The sequence below is a fragment of the Hermetia illucens genome, chromosome 6 (assembly GCF_905115235.1).
Source record: "Hermetia illucens chromosome 6, iHerIll2.2.curated.20191125, whole genome shotgun sequence".
Lineage (NCBI taxonomy): Eukaryota > Metazoa > Arthropoda > Insecta > Diptera > Stratiomyidae > Hermetia > Hermetia illucens.
In genome coordinates this window covers 36,398,866-36,426,850 of record NC_051854.1, presented here as the reverse complement: position 1 = coordinate 36,426,850, position 27,985 = coordinate 36,398,866, and the positions used below count along the sequence as shown (strand labels likewise).

General features: G+C 44.6%; 1 protein-coding gene across 4 annotated transcripts in view; it reads right to left on the bottom strand.

Moving 5' to 3' along the window:
- Window positions 1-27,985, bottom strand: part of LOC119660427 (lachesin) — a 54,908-nt gene that overhangs the window by 25,010 nt on the left and 1,913 nt on the right. For 3 of the 4 annotated variants that reach the window (XM_038068977.1, XM_038068978.1, XM_038068975.1), the window contains exon 2: window positions 1,493-1,804. In XM_038068977.1, coding sequence (XP_037924905.1) covers window positions 1,493-1,574 — 82 coding nt within the window. In that variant the 5' untranslated portion in view covers window positions 1,575-1,804. Of the gene's footprint in view, window positions 1-1,492; window positions 1,805-23,861; window positions 23,906-27,985 lie in introns of all 4 variants that reach the window. The other variant, XM_038068976.1, reaches the window with a different exon arrangement.

The following is a 27,985-nucleotide window of genomic DNA, read 5'->3' as shown; positions in this document are numbered from 1 at the left end:
TATCTTCACCTGTTATCTTTTCAGTAGTTGAACTATCGCAGTTTTTATAATAGACTAGCAAACTGAAAATGTTCTTCAACTAAATTATAATAAAATATATACAGGGTGCGGCAGCACAACTTCCTTTTTTAAAATGCGCGCCACTCAGTTAGTTGATGTCATAGCGGAGCGCTAGTGGTCTCGTTCAAGGGGGGATACTGTCAAGTTTTGTCCCGACACGGTTCAGTCGCCATCATGCGTTGGAATAGTGAGGAGCGTGCCTTTGCCGTTGAGGTTAATTTTCAAGCGGATGTTCGGTTATTGCAACACAGCGTGCATTTCGGAATCGCTTTAATTTAGCCCCGTTGGCTCCTGTCCCAGACCGCAAATCAATTGTTACATGGGTCACTACATTCAGACAAACTGCAAGTGCAACAAAAGGAAAAACTGGAGTCCCTCGGCCCGTTAGATCACCTGAGAACATTGAAGCAGTGAGAGCGTCAATGTTGCGATTGCCACGGCGTTCTGCGCGCAAACACGCATCTGCCCTTGGACTATCCGATCGTTCTGTGAGAAGAATTCTTCGTGATGATCTTCATTTTCATCCCTATAAGATGGCAATAGTGCAGGAACTTTCAGAACGTGACTTCAATTCTGGGATGAACGCGTGTGAGCTTCTTCTTGATGTCGTTCCCGAGGGTGCTATTGTTTTTTAGCGATAAAACCCATTTTCATTTGTGTGGGTCGGTTAACAAACAAAACATGCGCTACTGGGCTGACACCAACCCTCGAGAATTGCATCAAAAGCCTTTGCATTCACCCAAAGTCACAGTGTGTTGTGCAATTTCCTCAGCTGGAATTATTGGTCCCTGTTTTTTTTAGGAAAATGAGGTTACAGTGACAGTGAATTCGGACCGGTATGTAAACATGCTACAGAATTTTTTTTCCCACGGCTAGAAAATTTGGATTTGGGGGACACTTGGTTCCAACAAGACGGTGCAACAGCACACACTTCAAGAGCATCGATAGCTGTTTTGAGGGAACACTTTCCAGAGCGCCTTATCTCAATTAGAGGCGATTTGGAATGGCCGACACGCTCTCCCGATCTGTCCCCTTGTGATTTTTTTCTATGGGGTTTTTTGAAATACCGTGTTTATGTGAACCGTCCAAGAACCCTCCAAGATTTGAAGACCAACATCCAAGAAGAAATTGCCAACATAACACCTGCTATGCTAACAAGAGTCATGACAAACGCCAGAAATCGGTTTACGCAATGTATGGAGAATGGGGGACGTCACCTAATAGATTTGATCTTCAAAACAATGTAAATAAAAACTTTAGATATGTACCTACATTATAAAAAATAAATAAATATTTTCCGATGCATACAATAGTTTTTATTGAGTTTTGAAAAAAGGAAGTTATGCTGCCGCACCCTGTATGATGAATGTATATAATAATAAATTTGATACCGTCTATCTACATTAAGTACATGCTTCCAAAAAAGTCTTACCTTGGTTAGCTTGGGAGGATGTATATACACATTTCACGGAGAGGAGTAGTGACATGAATAACGATGCAGCTAAAACGTCCATGATATGATGAATCCTAAATCCTAACGTGTAACTAATTTATTTTCGGAGACTATCCCTTAATAATATTTATGCGATTCAAAATTGAACCAAATCCAGAAGTAACCACATTCTACTTAGATATATTCTCGCTACTGACATCTATATTTGTTGATATATGAAAATTGAGCGCATCCCTCAAGTTCATATGTTTCCAACTTGAAGCGGTTAGCATAGGAAGATGATATGAAATCCTGAAACGATGGTATCAGAAAATTTAATTAATTAATGGTTCAATCATAACTAAAAGAATTTATTATGCTAAAATATATATGGAAATTGGCTTGAATTTCGCATTCGCAAATAGCATACTACAGAGCTCCTTTTCCTCCACTTCTATACTATCACAATTCAAAATTATCATAGCCTTTTATAAGCCACTAGTCGAAATATTGACCCCTAATGAATAAGGGGGAGGGGGCTAGTTGGTAGAAATTGTTTTAAAATATCCCATTAGCCTAAAAACCTTTGAGAAAATCCACAATCTGCAGTTTGTGGCGTAGATAGCAGTCGCGCAGAGAGGCGGAACCTTATTGGGGGCGACTTCAATGCCTAAGCACTTGAATGGGGCTTGCCTCACCGAGACTCCAGAGGGAAAAGAATTCTCGAAATGGCGGCGAAAATGGGACTTTTTAAAAACCGGATTCATCCCAACGTTCCGGCGCCCAGGATCCGAGGAAGCGTTCCCAATGTAACCTTCGCGTCAGAATCACTGGTGTCGGAACTCTTGGAAGGTCGCCCTGGAATCCGCTCCTGGGGATGATGGCACTGCAGTTGACACTGTCGTAAATTCAGTAGTAAACCTGATAACGACGCCTACGAAACTCCTACGCCCAGGAGGGCATCGAGAAGTGGAAAGCCGTCTATGTATTGGTGGACGCCGGAAATCGCGGAGCTCCGGAAGGAGTGTCACAAACTCCGCCGCTTGACCAACGTCTAAATGACCGGGAGGAGGCATGTACGTCAATCACAAAGTACAGATCGGCCAAAAGTAGACTTCCCAAAATAAACAGGAGGAAGGTTCGCTGCTAGCAGGACTTAGTCGACGAGGTGATTAGGAACCCGTGGGAACTCGGTTACAAATGCGCCTTGCGAAAACCCTGTTCACTTAAGGCCGAACAGATCGACCGCATTATATAGGCACTACTCCATACACACCCTGTACGGGGTAATGAGGACAGCCCACTGATCTCTATAAAAGAGTTAGAAGACGCAGTCCTCTCTACGAAAAATAAGAAGGCGCCAGGGTCCGATGGCATCCTAGCAGAGGTATACAAACTGGTGCTGCAACATCGGCAAGACCTAGTGCTCGGAGTATTCAATGCTTGCCTGAAACAGGGCATTTTCCCTTCTCATTGGAAGGAAGCGAGACGTGCGTTGATCAGCAAAGGGAAAGGCGACCCTAAGCTAAGCCTTCATACCGACCACTTTGTATGCTTGACACTGCTGTGAAAGTGCTCGAAAAGCCCATCAGAAGTAGACTAGCTGAAGCGATACGTGCGATGCGGAAACTTATCCAAACGGCAGTTTGGCTTTAGAGTGCGGAGATCCACGGTTGATGTTGTCATGCAAGTCGTGGATGCCATTCGTCGAGCGGAGGCACACTACCACCGATCTCGATCAGTAGTACTCCTCGTAAGGCTTGACGCCAGAAATGCCTTTAATTCGATAATATGAAAAGATTGTCTGAAGAATCGCTCCCTGCTCTATGAGACGTTAGAGGGTCAGAAATGTATGAAGGTCACATCGCAGGTAGTGCAGTGATCAATCTTCGGGCAGGACCTCTGGAGCGTTTCCCATGATAATCTGCTAAGACTCGACATGCCAGAAAAGTCGCGTCGTGGTCCGTTGTGCAGATGATGTCGCGGCGCTTATTGCTGGACGCACTGTCAAACAGGCGAAAAGCAGATTTGACATATTGATGCGACGGGTAAGCAGATGGATGACTGTGCTGGGAAAAACGGAAGTAGTCATTCCGACCCTGCGTCCCATATCGATCGGCGAGTCGATAATGTAGTCAAACCCAACGGTAAAGTACCTTGGACTGACTCTTGATTCAAAGATGAGCTTTTTAAAGCAAATCAAGGCAGTGGTTAGAGCGCAAGGCTATCGTACGGAAGGTCGTGGTTCAAATCTCGCTGGTGGCAGTGGAATTTGTATCGTGATTTGACGTCGGATACCAGTCGACTCAGCTGTGAATGAGTACCTGAGTCAAATCAGGGTAATAATCTCGGGTGAGCGCAATGCTGACCACATTGCCGCCTAGTGTACCGTTACGGTCTTGGATGAAGTGCTCTAACACACTTCAAGGCCCTGATCCAACATGGATTGTTCCGCCAACGATTATTATTATTATTAAGGCAGCAGCGGACAAGGCTACAGCTGTAGTTTCGGATATAAGTCGGCTAATGGCAAATATTGGGAATCCTACGTCTAGCAGGCAACGCTTCCAGATGAGTTCAACGCTGTCTACTCTGCTCTACGACGCAGAGGTATCGTTCTTGGCAAGGAAATACATCGTAACCATCTTGCACAAGCACAGAGGCAAGGAACTTTGCGAGTGGCATCTGCGTACCGCACAGTCTCTAAACAGGCAGTGATGGTGATCGCGGCAGTGATTCTCGTTGCCTTTCTGGTTAAGGAGCGTAGAGCCATGTACAAGCGCAAAGAAGGAGAGTCAAAAGAGGTGATTGCTCGTGAAGAACGGCAGCGTACATTAGATGAGTGGCAACTCTCTTGAAAAAATAAAACTAGAAGCAGATGGACTGTGCGACTCATTAACGACTTAGAAGCGTGGCTGAATCGGAAGCATGGTGAGACTAACTATTAAACCAAAACCTTATTAAAATGCTTTACTGTCGGTCTGTCTGTCTCTCTGTCACACGTGTTTTTCTCGGAAGCAGTTATAACAATTTACACCAAATTCGGTGGAAAGGTAGGAACTGTAACCGCTCACGTATACAGTGAGTTACATCATTTTACGCCGAATTTAAGGGGGGGAGGGGGCGGGTTTCTCATACATGCGAAAGAGGGATGTAAATTGTTTTTTCACTAAATATAGCCATGTCTCAGTTAGTACTTTTCTAAGACGGTTTTAGTTTTGGCATTTGTTGTAAAGGTAGGGAGTGCGAGGAGTCAAAAATGATCATTTCTTTCACGGAGCCATTTTCAAACACTACCCAACCGAAAGATCTGAAAAAAATCAAGAGGTTCCACTATATGATACCCAAAATATCCTCTATACCAGCATCTTTTCAAAGAAAGTTAAATATATTACTATTATTTTTTAGTAATTGATTGTAAAACCTCCTTAAGTTCATCCTAGAGAAAATGATCCTGTCAAGTTTGGGGGAAATCGCACTATTACTAACAAAGTTTTAGTAGATCAAAGTTGTCTCTTCTGTGCAAATTCAATACTTCGAATGTCAGTATCACGCGAAAGTGGATATTCTCACATAATATATGCATATATTAGGGTCTAGGTGCTAATGGAAAAAATGTCCACTCAAATGTTTTATGAAAGTAATACTCAAAACCTGTCGTAATTGAAGCGTCCAGTTTCCTTGTTTCTTGTGGATGGTGGAATGGAATTCGTCGGCAGTTCTTTTTAAGCACAGGGGATCTCTCTCCAGACAACATTGTCGAGCAGATGCTGAGGAGCGCTGACAGATAAAGTCATGTTGCCATTACATTCGGGTCCTTCTCGTTGCAAAGAAGATAGAGCTCGACTGGTGGAGGGTCGGAGTTTGTATAACTCTGGTTAGTATTCTTTTGATGTCAATATCATCAGCATAGACCAGTAGTTGGGTGGACTGGAAAAAGATGGTACCCGTCGCATTTACCTAAGCATCACGGATCACTTTTTCCAGGGCCAGGTTAAGAGGAATCCATGAGAGAGCATCCCTTGTATTCGACCGTTGTTGATGTTGGAGACAATTCACCGAGGCGAACCCTGGGCAATGTGCCTAGTCAGTCATATCAATTCGGTCGGGATACCGAATTCTGTAATGACTGTTTCAGTTTTACTCTGGCTATTTAAAATAAGCGGCCTTGAAGTCGATGAAAAGATGGTGCAAGATGGTAGAACTGATTGCCACAATGTTTCCATCGTTTGCTGCAAAAAGAAAATCTGATCTGTTGCTGATTTGTCTGAAGTGAAACCTCTTTGGTATGGGCGGATGATGTTTTGGGCCTATGGAGATATTCGGGCCAGGCAAGATAGCGGAGAATATCTTATAGTCAAGTACTCAGCAACGTAATACCTCTATCATTGCTGTACTGCGTGATGTCCCCCTTTTAATATATGGTACAGATAACGCCTCTTTGTCAGTTATCAGGCTTTGATTCGGTATCCCACACCTTGGTGTAGTTGGTCGCCTCAGTATTTAACCAGTTCCGCTTTAATTTCATTGGCTCCTGGCGAGTTATGAATCTCAAGCCGATGGATTGCATGGATGATTTTTTCCATAGTTACTGGTGGCAGTATTTGCTCGTCTTCTTCAGCTGGCGGGACAACCAACTCGAATATTATGCTCTATATTATTGTTTACTTCAAGTCCCTGATCCAATATAGATTAATGCGTTGTTTATTTTCAACAAAACCTTCAAAAAGATAACAATTCCGATCAACAGTTCTGAAGATATGATATTTAACATTTAGTTTAGTTTATTGGGGAGAGCCACCGCTCCGAGCGCTCAGGCCATCGTTATTACCGTTGTACTATCCCCGTAAATCGCCTATTCAATGGTTTCCCGCCTACGGCATTCGCAGACTTTAGCGAATCTGAGAACATTCTCCAGAGGCAAAGAGTGTGCAGATTCTTCATTGAAGAAAACCTTACCAAGGCGTCTTCGCCTGAAATCTGAGTAGGCCCGGCAGCTGCATATAAAGTGCAGGGCCGTCTCCTCCTCCTCCTCACATTGGCTGCACATATCCGAAACCACCGCCCCAATCTTCTTCATATGATAGTTTAAGGAGCAGTGTGCCGTTAAAAGCCCTACTAAGGTGATCATGTTCCACTTCTTAAGGGACAACAAAAAAGCGGCTCTGGTGACCCCAGGTTCCTTCACAAAGATTTTCGCCTGCTCCACTCGGCTGCGTGAATCCTTGCACTGGATGACCGGATACCAAAAGCTGGTTCTGGCCCACCATTGTGGATCCAGACCCTCGACGAGCCAGTCTATCAGCCTCCTCATTAGCAGCCATGTTTGAGTACCTCAACAATGTTTCGTTCAGTCGGCAAATTTCAGCAGCACCTGATGACAACTCCACACCAACTTGCTGATTTGTCGTTGCTGTTTAGTGCTGATAAAGCTCCCCGAATCTCGGAACAGATACGAATGGTATGACTCCGCCATTTTTGTCACTGACATTCTCCTGTTGCCAATGAAATGGCATATATCTTGGCATATGCTCATCGTTTTCCCGAGGGGTCGGGCCAGTTTAATCGGATTCCCCGAGAACAGCCCTGCATAATATTTATCGGAATTTATAATTTTATTGGAAATTTCTGGCCCGTTGACAGGAATGTCGCAATCAACCATTCAGTACCACTTGGATGGTTGAGTATGAAACTTCAGTCACACTCTCAAAACCACATAACACCACGTCGCAAACTATTTACGTGAATCTGCTCAATCGAACTAGCCGATTCTGATGAAAATGATTAAATCCACACAATCGGAATTCCATCACGAGTTGTACAAATGAACCTTGAAAAGGACAGCCCGTTTATACGGCATATTTGCAACAAGAAATCCTTAGCAGGTACATTACAATTTTCTAGTGCTCATAGCAAATAATAAGGTATGTAGCAAGGAGTAAACTATGTAGCAAGGAGTAAACTAAATACGATAATCATTTGAGTTTCCTTCCTAGTATTAAATCTTTTTTTTTTTGTGCGTACACGGAGGTGGAAAATCTTAGAAAGACACGTCCGCCGCAGCTCCGCCGCCCGAATGGCGAAACTACAGCGGGCGCATGTGGGATTCACACCCACTTAAAACCAACCCCGGTCTCTCCAGCCTCAGCCCCGCGGGATCACCATTGAGGTATTACTTCGCGGGGTAGGTTTGCTCTTAGGCACTCATCCTTCTCCTATTTCCAGCTTTCCTCCTTCTTTGTTCCTTCAGCAACTCCTTCTGCATTTGGATGATTGCAGAGCCAACCGCAAGCCACTTCTCCTCGGACTCCAGCATCTCAGTAACCAATCTTTCCGGGTCCCGCTCCTGCCCAGCACCTGGTTTAAGCTCCTTCTCTCCATCGCAAATCGTGGGCAGTGAAACATCACATGCTCTGGATCCTCCGGTTTGCCATCGCATCTGGGACAGTTCGGAGAATCATCCAACCCAAAGCGGTGCAGATACTGCCTGTAGCAACCACCGTGCCCCGTGAGGAACTGGGTAATGTGGTAGTTGGTCTCCCCATGTTTTCGCTCAAACCGCACCCTAATGTTGGGAATGAGCCTGTGCATCCACCGACCTTTCGCAGACTCGTCCCATCTGCGTTGCCAGAGATCAAGCGACTCTGAAGTTGCCGCATTTATACGCTGTGCATGCCCCTCCATATGTCTTGCATTGTACAGGACACTCATTTCTTTGGCCAGAATGTCAACCGGGATCATGCCTGCCACCACCAATACTGCCTCATCTGATGTGGTTCTAAAAGCACTGCAAACCCTCAAAGCCATCCGCCGGTAAACCGAGTTCACCTGCTTCCGTCTCTGAGAGTTTGCAAGCGCCTCTGCCCACACAGGCGACGAGTAGAGCAGGATGGAGCGCACCACTCCGGCTAGCACCAACCTCCGGCAATGTTTCGGCCCACCAATATTTGGCAACATTTTTGCAAGTGCCGTGGTGGCACTGGCTGCCTTTTGGCATGCATACTCTAGGTGTTCCCTAAAACTCAATTTGGTGTCAATTATTATCCCCAGGTATTTGATAGCCGGCTTTGATACGACCGTATGTCCACCGACCTCCACTTTTACAGTGTTATTTTTCCTGCGTTTCGTTATTAAGACCACTCCCGTTTTCGCGTCCACCAAGGTCAGTAGTATTAAATCTAATAACGTTCGTGTTGTCAAGTTATTGGCAATCTTACTCCGGAAACGATTGCGCTGTAGCATACAAGTCGGCAAAATACATATTAATGAGATAGAAGTTCCTACGTAATCTGAATAAATCTCAAACCTTGTATGGTCCCAAATGAGAATCAGCAAACAAGTTACGAGGAAATCATGGTTGTTACTCACGAAACGATATCACATGATAAATAAATAAAAATTGATTTTGTGCTTTATCTAAAATAACAACAAAACAAGAGAGATTGAAAGCGAGACGAAGACCTAATTCAATCGCTCATTGAACTAGAAAATCTGATTTTTGGAGTTCTCGCCCAACTCAAATACATGGTGCGGCACCATAACGTCCTTTTTAAAATGCGCGCCACTCAGTTAGTTGATGTCATAGCGGAGCGCTAGTGGTCTCGTTCAAGAGGGGATACTGTCAAGTTTTGTCCCGACACGGTCACAGTCGCCATCATGCTTTGGAATAGTGAGGAGCGTGCCGTTGCCGTTGAGGTTTACTTTTCAAGCGGATGTTCGGTTATTGCAACACAGCGTGCATTTCGGAATCGCTTTAATTTAACCTCGTTGGCTCCCGTCCCAGACCGCAAATCAATTGTTACATGGATCACTACATTCAGACAAACTACAAGTGCGACAAAAAGAAGAACCGGAGTCCCTCGGCCCGTTAGATCACCTGAGAACATTGAAGCAGTGAGAGCGTCAATGTTGCGATCGTCACGGCGTTATACGCGCAAACACGCATCTGCCCTTGGACTATCCGATCGTTCTGTGAGAAGAATTCTTCGTGATGATCTTCATTTTCATCCCTTTTCCATGCGATAGTGCAGGAACTTTCAGAACGCGACTTCAATTCTCGGATGAACGCGTATGAGCTTCTTCTTGATGTCGTTCCCGAGGGTGCTATTGTTTTTTTTAGCGATGAAGCTCATCCCCCCTCCAAGAACCCTACAAGATTTGAAGACCAACATCCAAGAAGAAATTGCCAACATAACACCTGCTATGCTAACAAGGGTCATGACAAACGCCAGAAATCGGTTTACGCAATGTATGGAGAATAGGGGACGTCACCTAACAGATTTGATCTTCAAAACAATGTAAATAAAAACTTTAGACATGTACCTACATTATAAAAAATAAATAAATATTTTCCGATGCATACAATAGTTTTTATTGAGATTTGAAAAAAGGAAGTTATGCTGCCGCATCCTGTATAATAGCGTGAGGACTTTTTCAAGCAAAAATAAATTCCTGGTTCCCCTCTTCAATTCCTGAACATATTTTAAAATTGATGTCAGCCCCATCCGGAATGGCTCATATTGCTGTTCAGATATGCTAATATCTTTATCTAGAATTGAATAAACTACCCCCATTACAACAGCTATTTGGCGTTATCAACGCATTTTCTATCGATGTGTCCTTCTTGATTTTACTTTATATTCCTTGTGCCATTCAAGCTATCAGCCCCCAAATACCATCCCACATCAAATTTAATGCAATATCATTGTAATGACATATCACCGCCGCGACCGCAAGCATTAACTTGCCATTATTGTTGAGGGATGTACATACATATACGGTGAATATGTTTGTATGTACATTGAAAGTGTATTAAGAAAATGTCATCCTTTGGGAAGCATGTGAAATGCGTAGAGAATCTCCATGATCGGAATCTCAGATTATGTAATGTGTGAAAATTTAATTGAATATGCGCTATAAATTGCTGATATGAAGTCATTATTGACGGAAACTTCCGCATGGACTTACGAGACGTAACCAGGGATGGAGCAATCCAGAGTGCTTATTGGGGGATACGAACCCATGCGTACAAAGGATTCCTTAAACCTCACCAAAAAGAACCTCCGAATCATAGTGGGAATTCTCACTGGTCATTGTTAGCTGAACTACTACCTAGGGAAGCTAGGGATGTCTACGGACATTGCCTGCAGGTTCTGTGAGGAGGAGGACGAAACCTCTATGCACGTCCTGGGACAGTGTCCGGCACTTGTGCAAAGTAGGTCGATACATCTGGGAGAACACTTAATACCAGATGCAAAGCTGAAACATCTGGAAGTGGGGAACATACTAAAGTTCCTAACGGTTACAGGCCTGCTTGAGATACTATGATCAACAGGTACTCTGTAACCAGTAAAAGGGGCACAATAGTTCTTCAAGGACACGGTGCGACTTTCCCTTAACTGCAAGGATTAACGCAACCGAGTGGAGAAATTTGGACTCTTGCCGGCAAGCGAAAATCCTTGTGAAGGAGCCTAGGGCCACTAGAGCGGCATTTTTGTTGTCCCTTAAGAAGTGGGACATGAAAACCCTAGTAGAACTTTTGACGGAACACTGCCCCTTAAACTACCATATGGAAAAGATTGGGGTAGTGGTTTCGGCTGTGTGCAGCCAATGTGCGGAGGAGGAGGAGACAGCCCTGCACTTTTTATGCAGCTGCCCGGCATCCTCAGATCTCAGACGAAGACACCTTGGCAAGGTTTTCTTCAATGAAGAATCTTCACACTCTCTGCCTCTTGAGAATGTTCTCAGATTCGCTAAAGCCTGCGAACACCGTAGGCGGGAAGCCATTGAATAGGCAACTTACGGGGATAGTACAATGGGCCTAATAATGGCCTGAGTGCTCGGAGCTGCGGCTCCCCCCATTTAACAAAACTAAACTAAACTTCCCTTAACAGAATAATAATAATACGAGACGTAGTAAAAGTGTTTATATGTATTAGGTTATTGCAAATGAAATGGCCGTTTTGGTACTAAAATTTGAAACAACTGGAAAGCTTACGAAAATTAATTTATTTAATCAAAATAGGTGCCAGTCGATTCAAAACACTTCTCCCAGCGAGATTGAAGAGCATGTATGCCAGTCCAACTGTTAGGTGTTGATAAATTCGTCGATGGCAATTTTGACAGCCTCTTCGTTCCTAAATTGTTTTTCCACCAAAAAATTCATCCAAATGCTTAAAAAAGTGGTAGTGGGTTGGCGAAAGGTCAGGTGAATATTTTGGTTGAGGCAGAGTCTCGTTGTTCTGAATACATTAGGTCGTGCATTGTCTTCAAGCAGTATCACAGCATCTCTGTTGACCAATCTCGACCGTTGAATACTCAAGTTTTCCTCGAGCTGGGCACAGTATTTCTGTGCATTTATCGTTTCCCCAGGGTGTCAAAAAAGAATCGTGGATAACTCCAGCTGCAGACCATCAAACAGTCACCATTACCTTCTTCGGATGGAGGCTCGGTTTTGGCATATGCTTCGGTGGCTCATCAGCATCTAGCCATTCTGCTGATTGGCGACGATTATCGTGTAATATCCACTTTTCATGATATGTCACTATTCTGTGCAAAAAGGGATCGCTTCTGTTGCGGGAGAGTAAAGAACTGCAAATTTCCATTCGAAGCGCCATGTTCTGCTCCGTAAGGGCATGCGGAACCCATTTGTTGAGCTTTTCCACCTTTCCAAGTTGTTGCAAGTTTCTCTGCAATGTCTCTCACAGACTGACGTGCGTCGGATTCGACTAGCAAACGCAGCCAGTCATTGTCAATCGATGGTCCTGGATATCCACGTGGCTTAATTTGAAGGTATACGTCACCTGACCGGAATTTTTCCAACTACCGCCGTGTAGTTCGTTCGCTTACCGTATCAGCTACAAATGAGCTGTTAATGTTCTTGGTCGCCTCCCCTGCTTCATGACCGAGTTTAAACTCATACAGAAAAAGTATACATTCTTGGTTCTTTTCCCAATTTTTTCCCTTTCTATCCACTGTTATCACAACGATGGTCAAAACTGAAATGACTCCTTGATTAAATCTAGGAGTATTTATACTTCATTATCCGACACCAACAGCGCCAACTGGTGCTGGTTTGATACAGCAAAATCGCAACTAATTTCGCTTGATCGCCAAATCGGCCATTTCATGTGCAACAACTTAACAGTTCGGAATACCTTCGACAAGCAGGAAAATTATAAGCTCTATCAATGTTAAATAGTCCACGCCTTTAGCAGTCTTCTTGGTTTTGAAGCCATCATAGCGATATATAAACGAAGGCTAGATAACTTATACAATTTCTGAACTTTTTACCATTCCAAACAGTAACCCAGTCAGCTCTAAGAATCGATCAAAAAGGTCATTCCTGATCACTGCTGAAAAATCAAGATAATTGATTGGGAGTTCTTAGGAAACGATGACCGAAACTAAGTTTTTTTTTAATTTGTGGCATCCGTTTTTTGAGGTTTTAAGTAAAACAAAACCTGTTTACTGTCTGCCTCTCTGTCACACACATTTTTCTTGGAAACGGTTATAGGGATTGACACCAAATTTGGTGGAAAGGTAAGAACTGTGAACGCCCACGCATATAGTGAGTTACATGATTCTATGTGGAATTTAAGGAGGCGTCTCCATACATGTAAAAGGGGAAATACATTTTTCACCAAATATGGTCATATGGGGTATCAAATGAAAGGTCTCAGTTAATACTTTTTCGAAGCCAAAATGTCCACTCACATGTTTTTATAAAAGAAATACACAAAACCTTTCATACCTGAAGCGTTCAGCTTCCAATTTCCCGACTTGTTTATGTGTGAATTGTGTTGTTTTAAAGAATGGGTGATTCGTTTTGCTGCAAGACAACCGGCAGAGAGAAACTTTCTTTTGTTCTTTTATCTCATGAAAGCTCAGCAAAAGATAAAGACGATGGAGTCTGTAAAACGAGTAACCCGGCCAAGGCTCTCCCTGACCAGAACCCTGACCCGGAAGAACTGCCTTTCATACACTTTAGAGCTAAAATGGTTGCAGACAGCTCAACCATTTTAACTCTAAAGTGTATAAAAGGCAGTTCTTCCGGGTCAGGTTTCATCAAGGACAAGCACAACGTGCACCGAGCCATTAAGAACATTGTGAGAGCTATCAAGGTGTTTTATAATAGGTTGCAGGAAGAAGAAAGCAGACCTAAGGAGAAACCGAAAATTGTTGTCCCAACAGTGTCACGGGCGACCCATGCGCCACCAAAGGGCAAAGTCATCCACCACCGGTCATGCAAAAGAGTGCACAGAGAGTGAGGGGTTGCAGGGGGAAACTTTAGGGAATCAATGGGCGTCAAAAAGAAAAAAGGCTACGTTGACCAGCCCAACAATCAGAACTAAATGTTCAGAAGAGGAAAAACATGTACCCAAAGTGGGAATGTCTGCGAAACGAAACCCAAGAAAATAAAAACGATGGATGGACTAAGGTCATAAATAAAAAAAGGAACAAGAAACCAAAGAGTCAATTGTAATCTCCAGAGGAAGTAATTGATCGTATGCGATCAGAAAAGTGAAAGCTGATCCCTACATAAGCGATCTACCCGGATATGTCTGGAAAATTCGGAGGAGCCAGAAAGGGAAACTTAGGTTTCAGCTGGAAAAATCAAGCATGGGAAAAATTGACGACTTTCGTAACGACGTTATAAACTCGTTTAGAGAGAACGTCGCGGTATGTTCTCAAAAACATGAGATTTATATACAGTGCAAGGATCTCGATGAGGTTACATCCAGAGAACAGATCTGCACTACCTTGAAACAACAATTCTAACAAGAATCCATCGTAGGCGTAAGGAAAGCTTATGGCGGCACACAAACGGCCACATTGTAACTGATAGCACCGCTGAAATTTGTGGCCGTCTAAGAGAATTCACCTGTCGGAACAGTTCGCAAGGGCATGTACTGACAGCATCGATCGGTCTGTCTATATCGAAGGTCTGGGAAGAAAAGACGCCGACCTTGCTCACTTTAAAGCTATACGATCTACTGTGAAGTCAATGGTCAGAAAAGCGCGTAAAAGGTACCTATTTAGCGTCGAAGCCGCCCTTGCTCGCGGTAACTTAAAACCCTTTTGTCTCACGCTCGCAACTCTCGTAATCCAACTCAATCTGTCCCTTCTTCTATCAGCTTCGCTGACTCCACTGCCAACTCCCCACAACAATCCTGCGACCTTCTCTGCACCTACTTCTCTTCAGTGTTTTCTCCCTCGAGCCCTTCACCCTCTACACCTTTCATAACCACAGACTCCTCCGAATCACTAGCCATTCCTCTCCTTACGCCTTTCTTGGTTGAGTTCCTCATTGGTAACCTTGATCCCAATGTCGGACCTGGCCCCGATGGGCTTCCTAATCTCTTCCTCCTTAACTGTAGAAAACACATTTCCCTCCCCCCTGTGTATAATCTACAACAAAAGTCTAGACGAATGCTACTTTCCCCGTCTCTGGAAAAAGGCCCTTATCATTCCTATCCTCAAGAGCGGTGACCCTTCCCTTACTGTGAACTACCGCCCCATTTCCCTTCTCTCCTCTTGCTCCAAAATCCTAGAAAGATACGTCAACGACTGGTTGACCGCGCACTTCGGTCACCTCATTGTCAAAGAGCAGCATGGTTTCGTGAAACATAGATCAACGGCTTCAAATCTTCTGGTCTTTACCAATTTTGTTGCTAAACGCTTGAATTCACGACAGGAGGTACATGCTGTTTATAATGATTTCTCCAAAGCCTTTGACACCGTTGACCATAACATTCTCCTCTCTAAACTTTCTTCGCTAGATTTCCCTCCCTCAGTCATCTCCTGGCTTTCCTCCTATCTCTCATACCGTTCCTGCAAAGTTTCTTTTCATGGTCACTCATCTCGTTCCTTCTCTCCTTCCTCTACACTTGGCCCCCTACTCTTCCTGTTTCTTATCAATGACCTCGCCTCCATCCTCACCTGTCCGTATTTGCTTTACGCAGACGACCTTAAATTGTTTGCCTCTGTTTCGTCTCCATTGGACTGCGCTCTCTTACAATCCAACCTTGATAATTTAGCCCGTTGGTGTTCGGTCAACAAGCGAACACTGAATGTCAACAAATGTCACTGGATGCGCTATTCCCTGAAACTCTCCCCATCATCCTTTTCCTATTCTCTCAGTGGTCAACCCCTTTCACTACTGACCTCCTTCAAAGACCTGGGTGTAATATTCGACGATAAACTTCGTTTCAATTCCCACTTCGTTGACATCATCAATAGAGCTTCCAAAATGTCAGGTTTTATCCTACGTTCCTCGTCCGACTTTACCTTAATCCAGCCCTCCTTAACACTCTTCAATTCCCTTGTCAAAAACATCCTTGAATATTGCTGTGTAGTCTGGTCCCCCTACCGCATCCGTGACGGCCGCGCTCTTGAAGCTGTACAACGCAAATTCACCCGGACCCTCTTTTACAAAAAGAACCTTCCACGGGTTGATTATCCGTCACGACTCCGCACCCTCAATCTCCCCTCCCTACAGCAATGCCGTATCTTCCTTGATATGTGTACTCTTTTCAAACTCTGCAATGGTCTGATGGACTGCTCCGCCAACTCGGATATTACTCTCCGTATCGCCTCGTCTCATAACACACGTAATGCGGACATTTTTGATGTACCCTTCGCCAAGCTCGAGATTTACTTTCACTCTCCGATCCGGTCCTACAATGCCCTACAGCTTGGTTCCTTTGACTCTACGTCCCTCTCTAGCTTTAAGCGCAAAATATGCCATTTACTTGCTCCTTCCTCTGAGGACAATATGTAATAAGAAATTTGCTTTCTGTGTATTGTCTTCATTAAATAAATAAATAAATATTGCCAAAGAGTGCAATAAAGACCCCAAATGCATGCAGAGGAAAGGAAGGACAGAATAATCAGCATATTGTCCGTAGGGACAAATACCCGAAATTTAGGAAGTCTTTAACTTCAATGAAAAAATGAGGTTAATGCAAATAAACCTTAATCACTGCAGGGGCGCACAGGATTTGCTTACACAATCCACTTACGAATCCGCGAGGGGGATTGCCATCACAAGTAAACCGTATAGAATGGATCACAGATTTGACTGGTGGAGGGGCAGTATGGGCATGCGGCTGCCAAACCGTACAATACACTATGGCGGTATATTCGTATGTCTGAATTTGAAGACCTGCGAAACAATCTTGCTCTCGACCCAAGAGAACGAAGTCCAAAGGTGATAGCCTGACTGACTGAAGGGGTGGTGCTTATTAGAAGTATTTGCCCAATTAGACATGGTTCTGCCCAACGAAGGTGCTGTAAATACCTATCGATAGCACGTAATATGTCCTCGCAAGTTAGCGAGGACTTCACGTACGCAATCACCTTTGAATTAGGGGCTAAGCGACAGGGCGGGAGACCCGCATGTCGGAAGCCAAAATCGACAAGAATCGCCAGGATGGTTGGCAAAAGCAATGGAAGAACAAACATTCATAGATGTGCGGCTAGATCAATCTAGTAATGCGGACACCTCCATAGATAGAGCTCTCCATGCCACACAATCCATTGCTAAAGCATGTGATGCATCAATGCCTAGGAGGTGGTCGTTTCCCAACAGTAGACCGAATTACTGGTGGAATAGTGAACTGGCTGGCCTTCGATCGCTTTGCAACCAAGCCAAACGAACGACTTAGGGGGCAACAGGTATGTAGAATCGATTAAGGGCAAATGGAGCATGCATATAAGAAAGCCCACAAAAACCTCAAGCTCGCCTTCCAGCAGAGCAAGAGGGAATATTTTAAGGAACTCTGTTCGGAGGCAGACATAAACCCATGGGGTTACCATTATAAAATTGTGATCGGACGAATCAGAGGCCGTCCATCTCCGCAAGTCACGTGTTCTACCATCTTGTTAAATAGATCATCCAGGGGTTATTTCCTCAGCGACAGCAAAGCCCCAGGTCTGGCCGCCATACCAAAGAAAACTATGTCCGCGGAGCTCTTCAAAGCATGCATGACCGGGGGGATCTTTCCTGCATTATGAAAGCGGGTGAAGCCCAAAGGGAATGCACTTAATTCAACCAATTGGAACCTTATACGAAAATCTCTGGCCACGATTGGTGATCCCCCCACCTATCTCGCAGCTATTGTCGATAGCTACTTACGAGGCATGACATCGATGATGGGCCCAAAAAATAAGTTGTCTCCGCAGGTGTCCAACAGGGATCCGTACTGCCCCCCCCCTCCTCTCCGAGGAGTCGAGGATGGTATCAGTGGGGAAAAACCGCACACTCTAGCGTGTCCAGACCACAGTCGTTGGAAGATTTCCACCTCCTTAAACAAAAAAAACCGGACAGACAGTAAACCGATTTTAATAAGGCTTTATTTTACACAAAACCTTTAAAATTGACGATAGCGTCGCCGAAGCTCCCAGAGCTCACATTTTCTAGCTCGACTTGGCCTCCAGCTATATTAGCCGCACATTCTGAGTCTAACAAAGTACGATGGAGGAGTCTGGAGAGCAATATTCCCCCCTCACAGCACTGTACTTTTGGGTCTGGAAAGCCAAGTATAATAGTTTCCAACGTGAATGTGGTGTCGAACTGTTGCTTTCGAATACTGCGAAATGCATTCTCTTAGCGTATTAGCCGGTAACGTTAAGGAACTTCGGTGTAGTGAAGACAAACCCAGTTACATGCTCGTTAGTAGTTGGATTTCGACTGATCGGCAACGAACATCTAATTAGATTGACTATATCGCGATCAGCAACTGGTTTAGAAGTTATCTTCGACATGACATAAATTAGCTCCACATGGAGGAAAGCAGTCAGGAGGACTACTCCTACCAGTTATGCTGTGATATACAGGGGGTCATTCATCATTAACGTTGCCATTGTACTAATTTCAGGAAGACTTACTTAGGCGTTACACTTTTGTAGTCCTTTAAATCAGAATATCGTCCTACTTTTCATGGTCCTGCCTTACTCATACCGAATCCCACTTAATGGACCACAAACAGCCTTTTGTATTGTTGAAATAACATGGTCCTTAATGTACTAGGTGCATGAATGCTCCTTAATGGGAAATACCAAAAGATTGTTTCATTTGAAAAGTAAAAAGTTTCCATAACTCGGAGATAAAAGCCCCAGTTTACTCATATATATTAGGCTTTAACGCAATATATTCAAATTGTAGAAGCTCAGAGCACTTCAAATCACTAATCATTTCTTTGGAAGTATTTCACTTAAATGGGAAAACATTGCTAGTTTCACTACCTAAGCCTTTCATGGAAATGAATACGTCCTTCTTCCTTCATGACAAGATATTCCATAGTTTCCGATAGCCTAAGTGTATATTCGTTGTTGATTGTTACGTGCAGACATAGCATATCCTGTGTATACCAATTTAGGTCTATTTCCAATGTATACAAATATATCTACGTAGATCCACTTCAGTAGTAATTTTAAATAAAGGGGTTTGCAGTCCTGTAGAAAGTGAACCGTAGAAATCTATTATTTGAATTATAAAAGGAAAGCCTAACAACCGAAAACTTTAACAATTTTGGGTGATTAATTGCTTATGAAAATGGAACGAATTAATAATAAAATTTAATATGTCAGACTAATCTTAACGTAGATAAGACAACTTCGCATAAAATCAGTAACTTTGACCTATTGCAACTTTGTTAATAATAGTACGATTCCTTCCACACCTATCACTTATCCCTCTCCAATACTTTATAAAAAAAAAATGAGCAGGGTCTTTCCCTAAAATTCGAAAATATAGTAAAGTACCATTATTAACTATATTTGAACAGATATCAGTATAAAATATATTTTGCGAACTAGATTCTAAATACACAGCGGCATCTTCATCTTTTTTCAACTCCTCCTACCTCACTTAAAATTTGAACTTTTTGACCCCTCTTTGCAACCGATGTCAAGTCTAACACCTGTTTCGTGAAGTACCGCCTTGTGAGTTAGGTCTTAGGAATGCATTCAAAGTATTCCCTGCTTGTCTTAAGAGGTGACAAAAAAGAGCGCTAGCAGCCTTTAGACTTTGAAACTTTACTGCTACCGAAATGTTTATGCCTCGAATAAGACTTAACCTCGCCTAGACCTGTCGCTATCCAAAACGGACTATAATTGGTTTCTGGGATGTGTGCAAGTGCAATCCAGTCTCGGGTCGCTTATGACGGCTACCGAAAGGTTTGCTTTCTTGACCTGGGGGCCGATTTTTGACAGACTCTTGACTCCAAGATTCCGATCGACTTTAATGAGTATCAAAATTCTACAATGCTTTGAGCCAACGAATGCTTCCGATATAGTGAAGAGGGATGCTTTCTACGAGCAATTACGCACATAGAGGCTTCCTAGAGGTGACAATGTTATCGTGATGGGTGGGTGAGGGAAGCATGATCTTGACAGCCGTAACGATAATGGCTGGCTTCTACCGCCTCGTTACTGGTGGTACATTTTTTTGAGTACAGAGCCTGCCATAACGTCAGTTTGGTTTCAAGATACACAAAGTAACCCGCTTGAGAATATTAATGACCACGCTATCAAAAATGTTCTTTTCTCGGGTGGTATGCAGGTCATTGGCTACGTTCCGAAGGGGTGTTGTAATCTCTTGCTGACTACGGGATCCTGGAAGCGGATTTGTGAACGGAACGGAAAGGGTTGAAGGCTCTATTAACCGCTAGAAGTGATGGCAGTGCTCAAACTTCGATACCACGCGAAATCCCAAGAAGTTGAAAGTAACGATCTCAGAAATATCTATCGCATCACGGAAGAACTTGCATGTGGTCGCAAATGTGAAGGATGTAAACGGTCAACACCTGATCTAGCAACTGAAGGAACACTTAACCACGTTTCTTAACGGACCGTATCACGTCCGGTAAAGTTCCTACTCTTGTAGATAAAATGATTAGTCATCGTAACATATGAACACGGACTCTTCTTCCAAATAGATAAGAAATCACCTTCGCCATCAATGCTTTCAAACGGGGAAAAGCCCTTGGGCTCAAACGTTTCCCCTAGCCCGGAAATTTTGGGAATCCGGGACCTCTCCTAGAAAGTGAAGGAAGAGTATGATCACTTAGATTCCAAAGAAAGACACCCGCTTTGAATGTGACAAATGGAGGGGTATCTGCGTGCTCCCTGCCGTCGCAAAGACAATAGGTAAAATAATCTTGAAACATAACAAAGAACATCTCGAAAGCTTGATCGACAGAGAGCAGGCTGGTTTCCGTCCGCTTTGGATACTCTTGCATTGACTACATCACCACCCTATGGATAATTTTGGAACATTGTACGAAGTTTAGACCTTTGCTTCACCTGCTCTTCATCGATTTCGAGAAGTCTTTCAACAACGTCAATATGAAGTGTATCTGGCATGCTCTATGCAGAAGGGTATTTCGAAGAAACTAATAGCGATTATCAGTGCGACATTATGGTGGGGCAAATCGTCACATACTGCATCGAGGTGAAATCTGGGAAGAATAAGACGTCCAAGGTTGCATTTTTTCACCGATATTATATCTTCTTGTTATCGATGACGTTCTTCATGATACCTTGTCTCCGGAGCACGTGGAGGTGTTCAATGAACGATGGCATTATTCTTCAAATACTTCGACCACGCTGATCACACCGGCCTGCTCTCTTACCGGGTCATGGACCTTGACCAAATCGTTCTGAATTTGGGAAGAGAGACGAGTAGAGTTGAATTGAAAATAAATACCAACAAAACCAAACTTTCCATCTAACGGGTTATCATAGTCTCCTTATCGGCCTTAATAGATAGAACATCGCAGGCGTTGGTCTGTGTAGATGTAGGATGTGTATTCTCTGACGACGCAGGCACAGAATTGTATGTCTCTCGCTGCGTTAGCAGCGCTAGATCTGCTCTCGCTACCTTGTATAAAATCTACAAATGCAGTTATCTCAACACCATCGGGACAAAGGCTGAAGAAAAAGAAGAAGATCAAATTGAAATTCTTCTGTGCTAATGATATTTCTGTGTTGTTATATGAGAATTGGGTGGTCAAAAGGTAGTATAGGTCCCAGGACGAAACGTGGATTGGTACCCACAATGAAACCAACACCAACAGCTCTACTACCAAATCCTATCTCAAGCTCCACATGGTGATCCCTGGGAGTTCTTTCTTAGGGAAGACTGCGGACGGAGAAGGGTAAAGGCGAATCTCCCACACATAAAAAGAGGACAAATTGTACCAACTGGTCCTCCAGGTTGGGGGTTGGGTAGGGCTGGCAATTCTACATGGAAAATCGAAGTTAAAAAGCCACGAAAGGAACCTCCGGCTGGATTGACAACACATCGACGAACCCAGCAATGAAAGATGAATATCGATTAGCCCATTTTTTCATACTCCCTGTACAGCTGCTGATACCCTGTCCCAATATAAGACTGACAGAGAGTCAAGATGGGAGCCCATATTCAGGTGATACGTCGACTTCCATAGTTTAGCGAATACAGAAGCATCCACAACAAAGCCCTCCACAACACCTAACAGCAATAACTGCCACTAACAGATGTCCTGGAGATGAATCATCAATAAATGGTCTTCACAACTACCTAAAGAGCGTTATGATTGATGCGATCACAAACATACTTGGCCCCAGTCAGAAAAAAATTCTAAACGGCCGATGTGACGATAGATGTAAGCTTAAAATAGAACGAAAGGATTTCGCATACGGAGCAATGCTGCACTCTCAAAGGCACGTAGAAAGGACTATCACGAACTCTTCCGAATGGAGAAGCGACTTCACAGACAGAAAAAGAAAGCCTGGGATGGTTGGTTCTCCCAGGCTTTCTGTGAACTCGAAACTTACAGGAAGCAACCACGCCAGGCGCCAAAGTTTTACCAGCAAATCCAGCAAGATGAAGCCTTATACACCTCGATGCTCACCCTGCCGAGGCAAAGATGGAAATCTGATTTCCGACAGAATTGGCATATTGAAGCGATGGGTTGAGTTCTTTGACGAACTGTTCAACAACCAAAATATCGGTGAGTTGAAAGTCCTGCCTACTGAAGACGAAGAGCAAATACTGCCACCACCAAGTATGAAAGAAACAGTCCGTGCAATTCATCGACTTAAAAATCATAAGTCGCCAGGAGCCGATGGACGAGCGACCAATTACATCATTCATCAATTTATGCTCAAGTTGTGGGACAACGAATAAATGCCTAACGATTGGCAACGAGGTATTATCTGTCCCATACATAAAAAGGGGGATGTCAGGCAGTACAGCAATTATAGAGGCATCAGCTTGCTGAGTAGCATCTATTTAAGATATTCTTCGATATCTTGCTAGGATAGCCTCATACGCCCAGAACATCATTGGACCATTCCAAAGAGTCTTCTTCTTCAGGCAAATCAGCAACAGGTCATATCTTCTCTCTGCGGCAAACGATGGAAAAACTGTTGGAATATGGCCATCAGTTATGATAAGATGTGGTAGGATAGCTAGGGTAAAACTGCACATGGCCATGAGAGAATTCGGTATCCCAACGAAATTGATAACATTGACTAGACTGATCGTTGACTAATGTGCGAGGCCAGATAAAAGTGGCAGGACCACTTTCAAGACCATTCGATATCAACAACGGTCAGAAGCAAGGAGATGCCATATCATGCACCCTTTTTAACCTGGCCCTGGAACAGTTGACGTGAAGCAGGCACCATCCTCTTCAAGTACACCCAACTACTGGCCTACGCTGACGATATTGACGTTATAGGGAAAACAACCCAAGATGTACAGTCTAACTTCATCCAGATCGAGCAAGCGGCGCGAGATCTTGGGTTGCACATCGATGAAGGCAAGATAACTGCCATATATGATGGCAACAAACCCAAAGAGTTAATAACATCAAATCGCACTTTTTAAACGAGTACAATAAAGATAGGAGACTATAACGCAGGCCTCATACTATTAAAAACGAAGAACTTGGTTAACGCCCAGGGCTGGCACACGTACATAATTCTCGGAAGGCGGAAGTGGCAGTGGATAGGTCACACATTAAGGAGGGCAGACAATTGCATTGCTAGCTACGCCCTGCATTGGAACTCACTCTCTAAAGGTGACCGACGAGCGACCCGCCCCAAGAGCACTTCGCGCAGAACAGTAAAAGAGGAGTGCAGGCATCTCGGCAAACCTTGGAGCGATGGCTTTTAGGCATGGCAACCATATATATGACATAATTAGTGGACATCCAAATCGTTGGAAATAGGGTGAAATGGGAGATTGTATTCCATCCACCATAGGTACCAGGCATTGCTCCTCTAGATTGCTATTTAGATAAATTAGCAGCATCTTGGCTGCCCAGCAATTTCATTCTTATGAAGATCACGAAAAATAGGTCTCTTAATGGATTACCTCAACTGGCTTAGATTTTTTTCCACACGGAATCCGCCTTTAGCCTGAAAGATGCGAAAAGGTAAAAAGATCAAAGATAGTTATCATGAATAAATCTTTTGAGAAAGGAAAAATTTGATTTTATTTTATCAAAAAACGTTCGAATCGTTTTCGTCGATCTTTATCATATTTGTGTTGTTTTTGAACTGCCATTCAGCCAGTCTTTGAAAGTTCATCCTCATCCAAAGTTAACATAACTATATATATTAATAGAATGCCAAAAGTAGATTTTATCAACCAATTATTTCTACCTAATTTGGAAATGACCCGAAATTATGCTTCAGGTTAAAGTTGCATAATTCGGCCAGGCTAAACCTAGAGCATGTATTCTTGCGAGGAAGAGTCGGCACACTTTCCTGTGCCCGGACCTGAGTTCCAGTGACCTAGTTGTGGTCAAGCTGGAGCAGGTGGGGGCAGAGAACGTGTATATTTCCTCGGCGTACATGGCTCACGACCGATCAGCTCCTCCAGAAGAACTACAACATCTGACGAACACCATAACAGCAAAGAAAGCCAACCTGCTGATAGGCTGCGACCCAAATGCAAGGCATACGCTTTAGGGCAGCTCCGAAATCAACGAAAGAGGTGAGTCATTCTTTGATTTTATTATTACTTCGAATCTATCGGTGTGTAACAGGGCCAGTACACCAACCTTTCATTTCCTCTGCTCGGAGAACTGTGACGGTTGGGAGGAGGTCCTTGATATCACCCTAATAACCGACAACGGGATTCTTAGAGTGGAAGACTGGAGAGTGTCTGACTAGAGATCCTTCTCTGACCACAGTTGGATACTCTTCAGTCTAGATCTCGCCGCAGAGGTCTCCAAGCCCTTTAGAGACCCCAGGAGGATCGACTGGAGAAAGTTTGGTCAGGTAATTAAGAACAAACTCTCCGGTGCACAAATTGGTCAAAGGTCGGGGCTCTGGAGAAGGCTTTTGATACCGCCTTCAAAGTCGCGTGCCCTGCTAAATACAGCAAAAAGACCCTGCCACCGTGGTGGAACGAAGATCTCTCTAGTCTCAGGAAGCTGACCAGAGAAATCTTCAACATCTGCTACAGGCAAAAATACTGGCAGCCATACAAGGACTGCCTAAAGAAGTACAAGTCGGCCATCAGGACCGCCAAGAGGCGGTCTTGGCTAGACTATTGTCAGAACATTGAAAGCACTAGTGAATCCGCGAGGCTCAGTACGATTCTGTCCAAGGAACATAAGAGTCCATCCTTCCTTAAAAAGTCGGAAGGCTCCTGGACGGAATCTTCTAGCGAAACCTTGGAGCTGCTGGTGCAAACGCACTTTCCCTCCAGCGAGGAGAACTGTGAGTCAGAACCCCGCTTGGAGGGTTTGCGGCAACCCCAGCTGTGCGAGACTATCAAATCGGTAATTACCAGGGATAGGATCGGCTGGGCTATAAACAGCTTCTCCGCATACAAATCTCCAAGCCCAGATGGCATAATGCCACTCATGCTACAGAAGCAGCAGGAAAGGGTTGTGCCGTGGCTTGTTGAGATTTACCGGAGCTGCATCAGTTTAGGATACGTACCGCAGTCCTGGAGGCGCGCACGGGTGGTTTTCATACCGAAAACGGGCAGGCGCGGTCATGAGTCCGCGAAGGACTTTCGGCCAATCAGCCTGACCTCTATCGTGCTGAACACCCTAGAACGTGTCCTGGACATTCACTTAAGGACGATTATGGAGAGAACGCTTTTCTCTAAGCCCCAGCATGCCTACCTCAAAGGAAAATCCACAGACACCGCCATCCACGAGGTAATTGGCACGGTTGAGCGGTCGCTGCAGTGCAAGCAGTATACCCATGCTGCCTTCTTGGTTATAGAAGGAGCTTTCAACAACGTCAGTACCAACGCCATCAAGGAAGCCTGGACCGGTATTGGATTGGAGGGGTATCTCACACATTGGATTATATCCATGCTGAGTACCAGGATAATCCAGTCCGATCTGGGAGGCAACCACTTGACCAGAGCTGTGAACAGAGGCACGCCCCAGGGTGGTGCCATCTCACCGGTGCTCTGGTTAATAGTAATTGACAAAATTTTACGTACATTGGACAGCAGCGGGGTGAAGTTGGTGGCCGACGACTTGGTGATATTAGTATCAGGGATGTTTCTGTCCATTATGAGCGACATCATGGAAGGAGAGTTGCGAAAGGTGTGCCTGTGGGCCGCAAGATTCGGACTCAGCATAAACCCAACCAAAACGCAACTGATGCTATTCACCACCAAGAGAAGGATACCTGAATTCCATCTACCACGGCTGAATGAACAAAGATCGGTTCTTTCCTCTAATGTAAAGTATCTGGGTGTAATCCTGGATCCTAAGCTAAATTGGAGGTTGAACATAGAACTGAGGGTTAAGAAGGCCTGTATAGCCTTCTATGCCTGTAAGAGAACCTTTGCAAAGAAATGGGGTCTCCGGCCGAGGATGGTTCTCTGGATGTATACCGCTGTACTGCGTCCGATCCAGACGTACGGCTCTATTGTATGGTGGCAGACTTTGAAGAAGAAATACAATAGAACGAAGCTTAATAGGATTCAAAGAACCGCGTGTGCAGGTGCTACGGGGGCTCTGCAGTCCTGCCCTGCAGATGCTCTCAATGTACTCCTGCATCTCCTCGCCCTAGACCTCCACATCAAATATGTTGCAGCGTGCAGTGTCGTCAGATGTGGGTCCGGATGCTGGGCAGCGAAGTCCTACGGCCACAGCAACATCCTAGAGAAATCTTGGCATCCCCCACGGACTATGTCACACGCAAGCTGAACTTCACGAGAAACTTTGCTTTGGACCTTCCAACCAGGGCAAAGTGAAAGACCGGCGGCGTATTGCAAGACTATGACACGGTATTCTTTACGAAGGGAGCAAAGATGGCCTATGGAATCGGCGCGGGGGTTTTCTCGAATACACATGGTGTATCCAAGTCGTATGGTCTCCCAGGTTTCACCAGTGTATTCCAGGCGGAAGTACTGGCGATATTGGAAGTCTGTCGATGGCTGGAGCGTGATTCGAGCCCCAAGCGTAACATAGCCATTCTGACCGACAGCCAAGCGGCTATCAAGGCCTTGTACTCAACGACGACATCTTCCCGGCTGGCGGGGCAGTGCAGAGACGCGCTCAACCATTTGGGCGGCACGCTCAAGGTCTTTCTCCTCTGGGTTCCCGGGCATAGGAACATAGAGGGGAATGAGCGGGCTGACGGATTTGCCAGGCAAGGCTCTGCTCTTGGCAGTCCCTCGGCGGCGAATACCGTCGGTGTTCCGCTGCCGGCTGTCGGGGGCCGAGTCTATTCGCACTACCTAACAGCCGCGGGTCTGAGATGGCGAAGGCTTACAAGCTGTGCCAAATCAAGGAGAATTTGGCCCGCTTATAACATAGCCCGATCACGAGAGCTCCTGTGCCAGACGCGTGCAAATGCATTCAAGATTACGGCGGTCTGCACGGGGCACTGGCCCATAGGGGACCATGCCGCTAGGCTCGGCTTACCCTACAACTCGCATTGCCGAAGCTGCGGAGAAGGAAGGGAAACCCTCATGCACTTTCTCTGCGATTGCCCAGCTCTGACTCGAGTCAGGCTGCGGACACTGGGTAAACCATTCTTTGGGGACCTCAGTGAGATTTCTAGCTACAGGGTCGGAGAGCTGTTTTCCTTCGTGAATGCTACCGGCTAGCTCTGAAGATCCGAGCCGGCTGGACTCTGCTTCCCTGTTCCTATAACAACAGTCACGGTCTTAGGAGTTTGTGGCATCAAAACGACGCACCAAAGCGCTAATTGGGCTCCTCAGAGCGGCCACTGACACCTACCTCCCTACCCATACGTGGACGCAACCCTCGTGAAGTGCTAGCCCACAATCTGTACACAAATCTAACATATATATCAACTCCTTTCTGTTCAAAACGCGCTTTCGGCTCATATGTACAGACCTGCTTGTGTGTTAAGGATAATTACGCGAACTGAACCTATAACAACATTACATTACATCCCATTACGTAAAAAGGGAATCACATTTTCTTGAACACACAAGTGACTCAAATGGCAAAACCCACAGCCCGATGCACTGCCTACATGTGCGCCTAT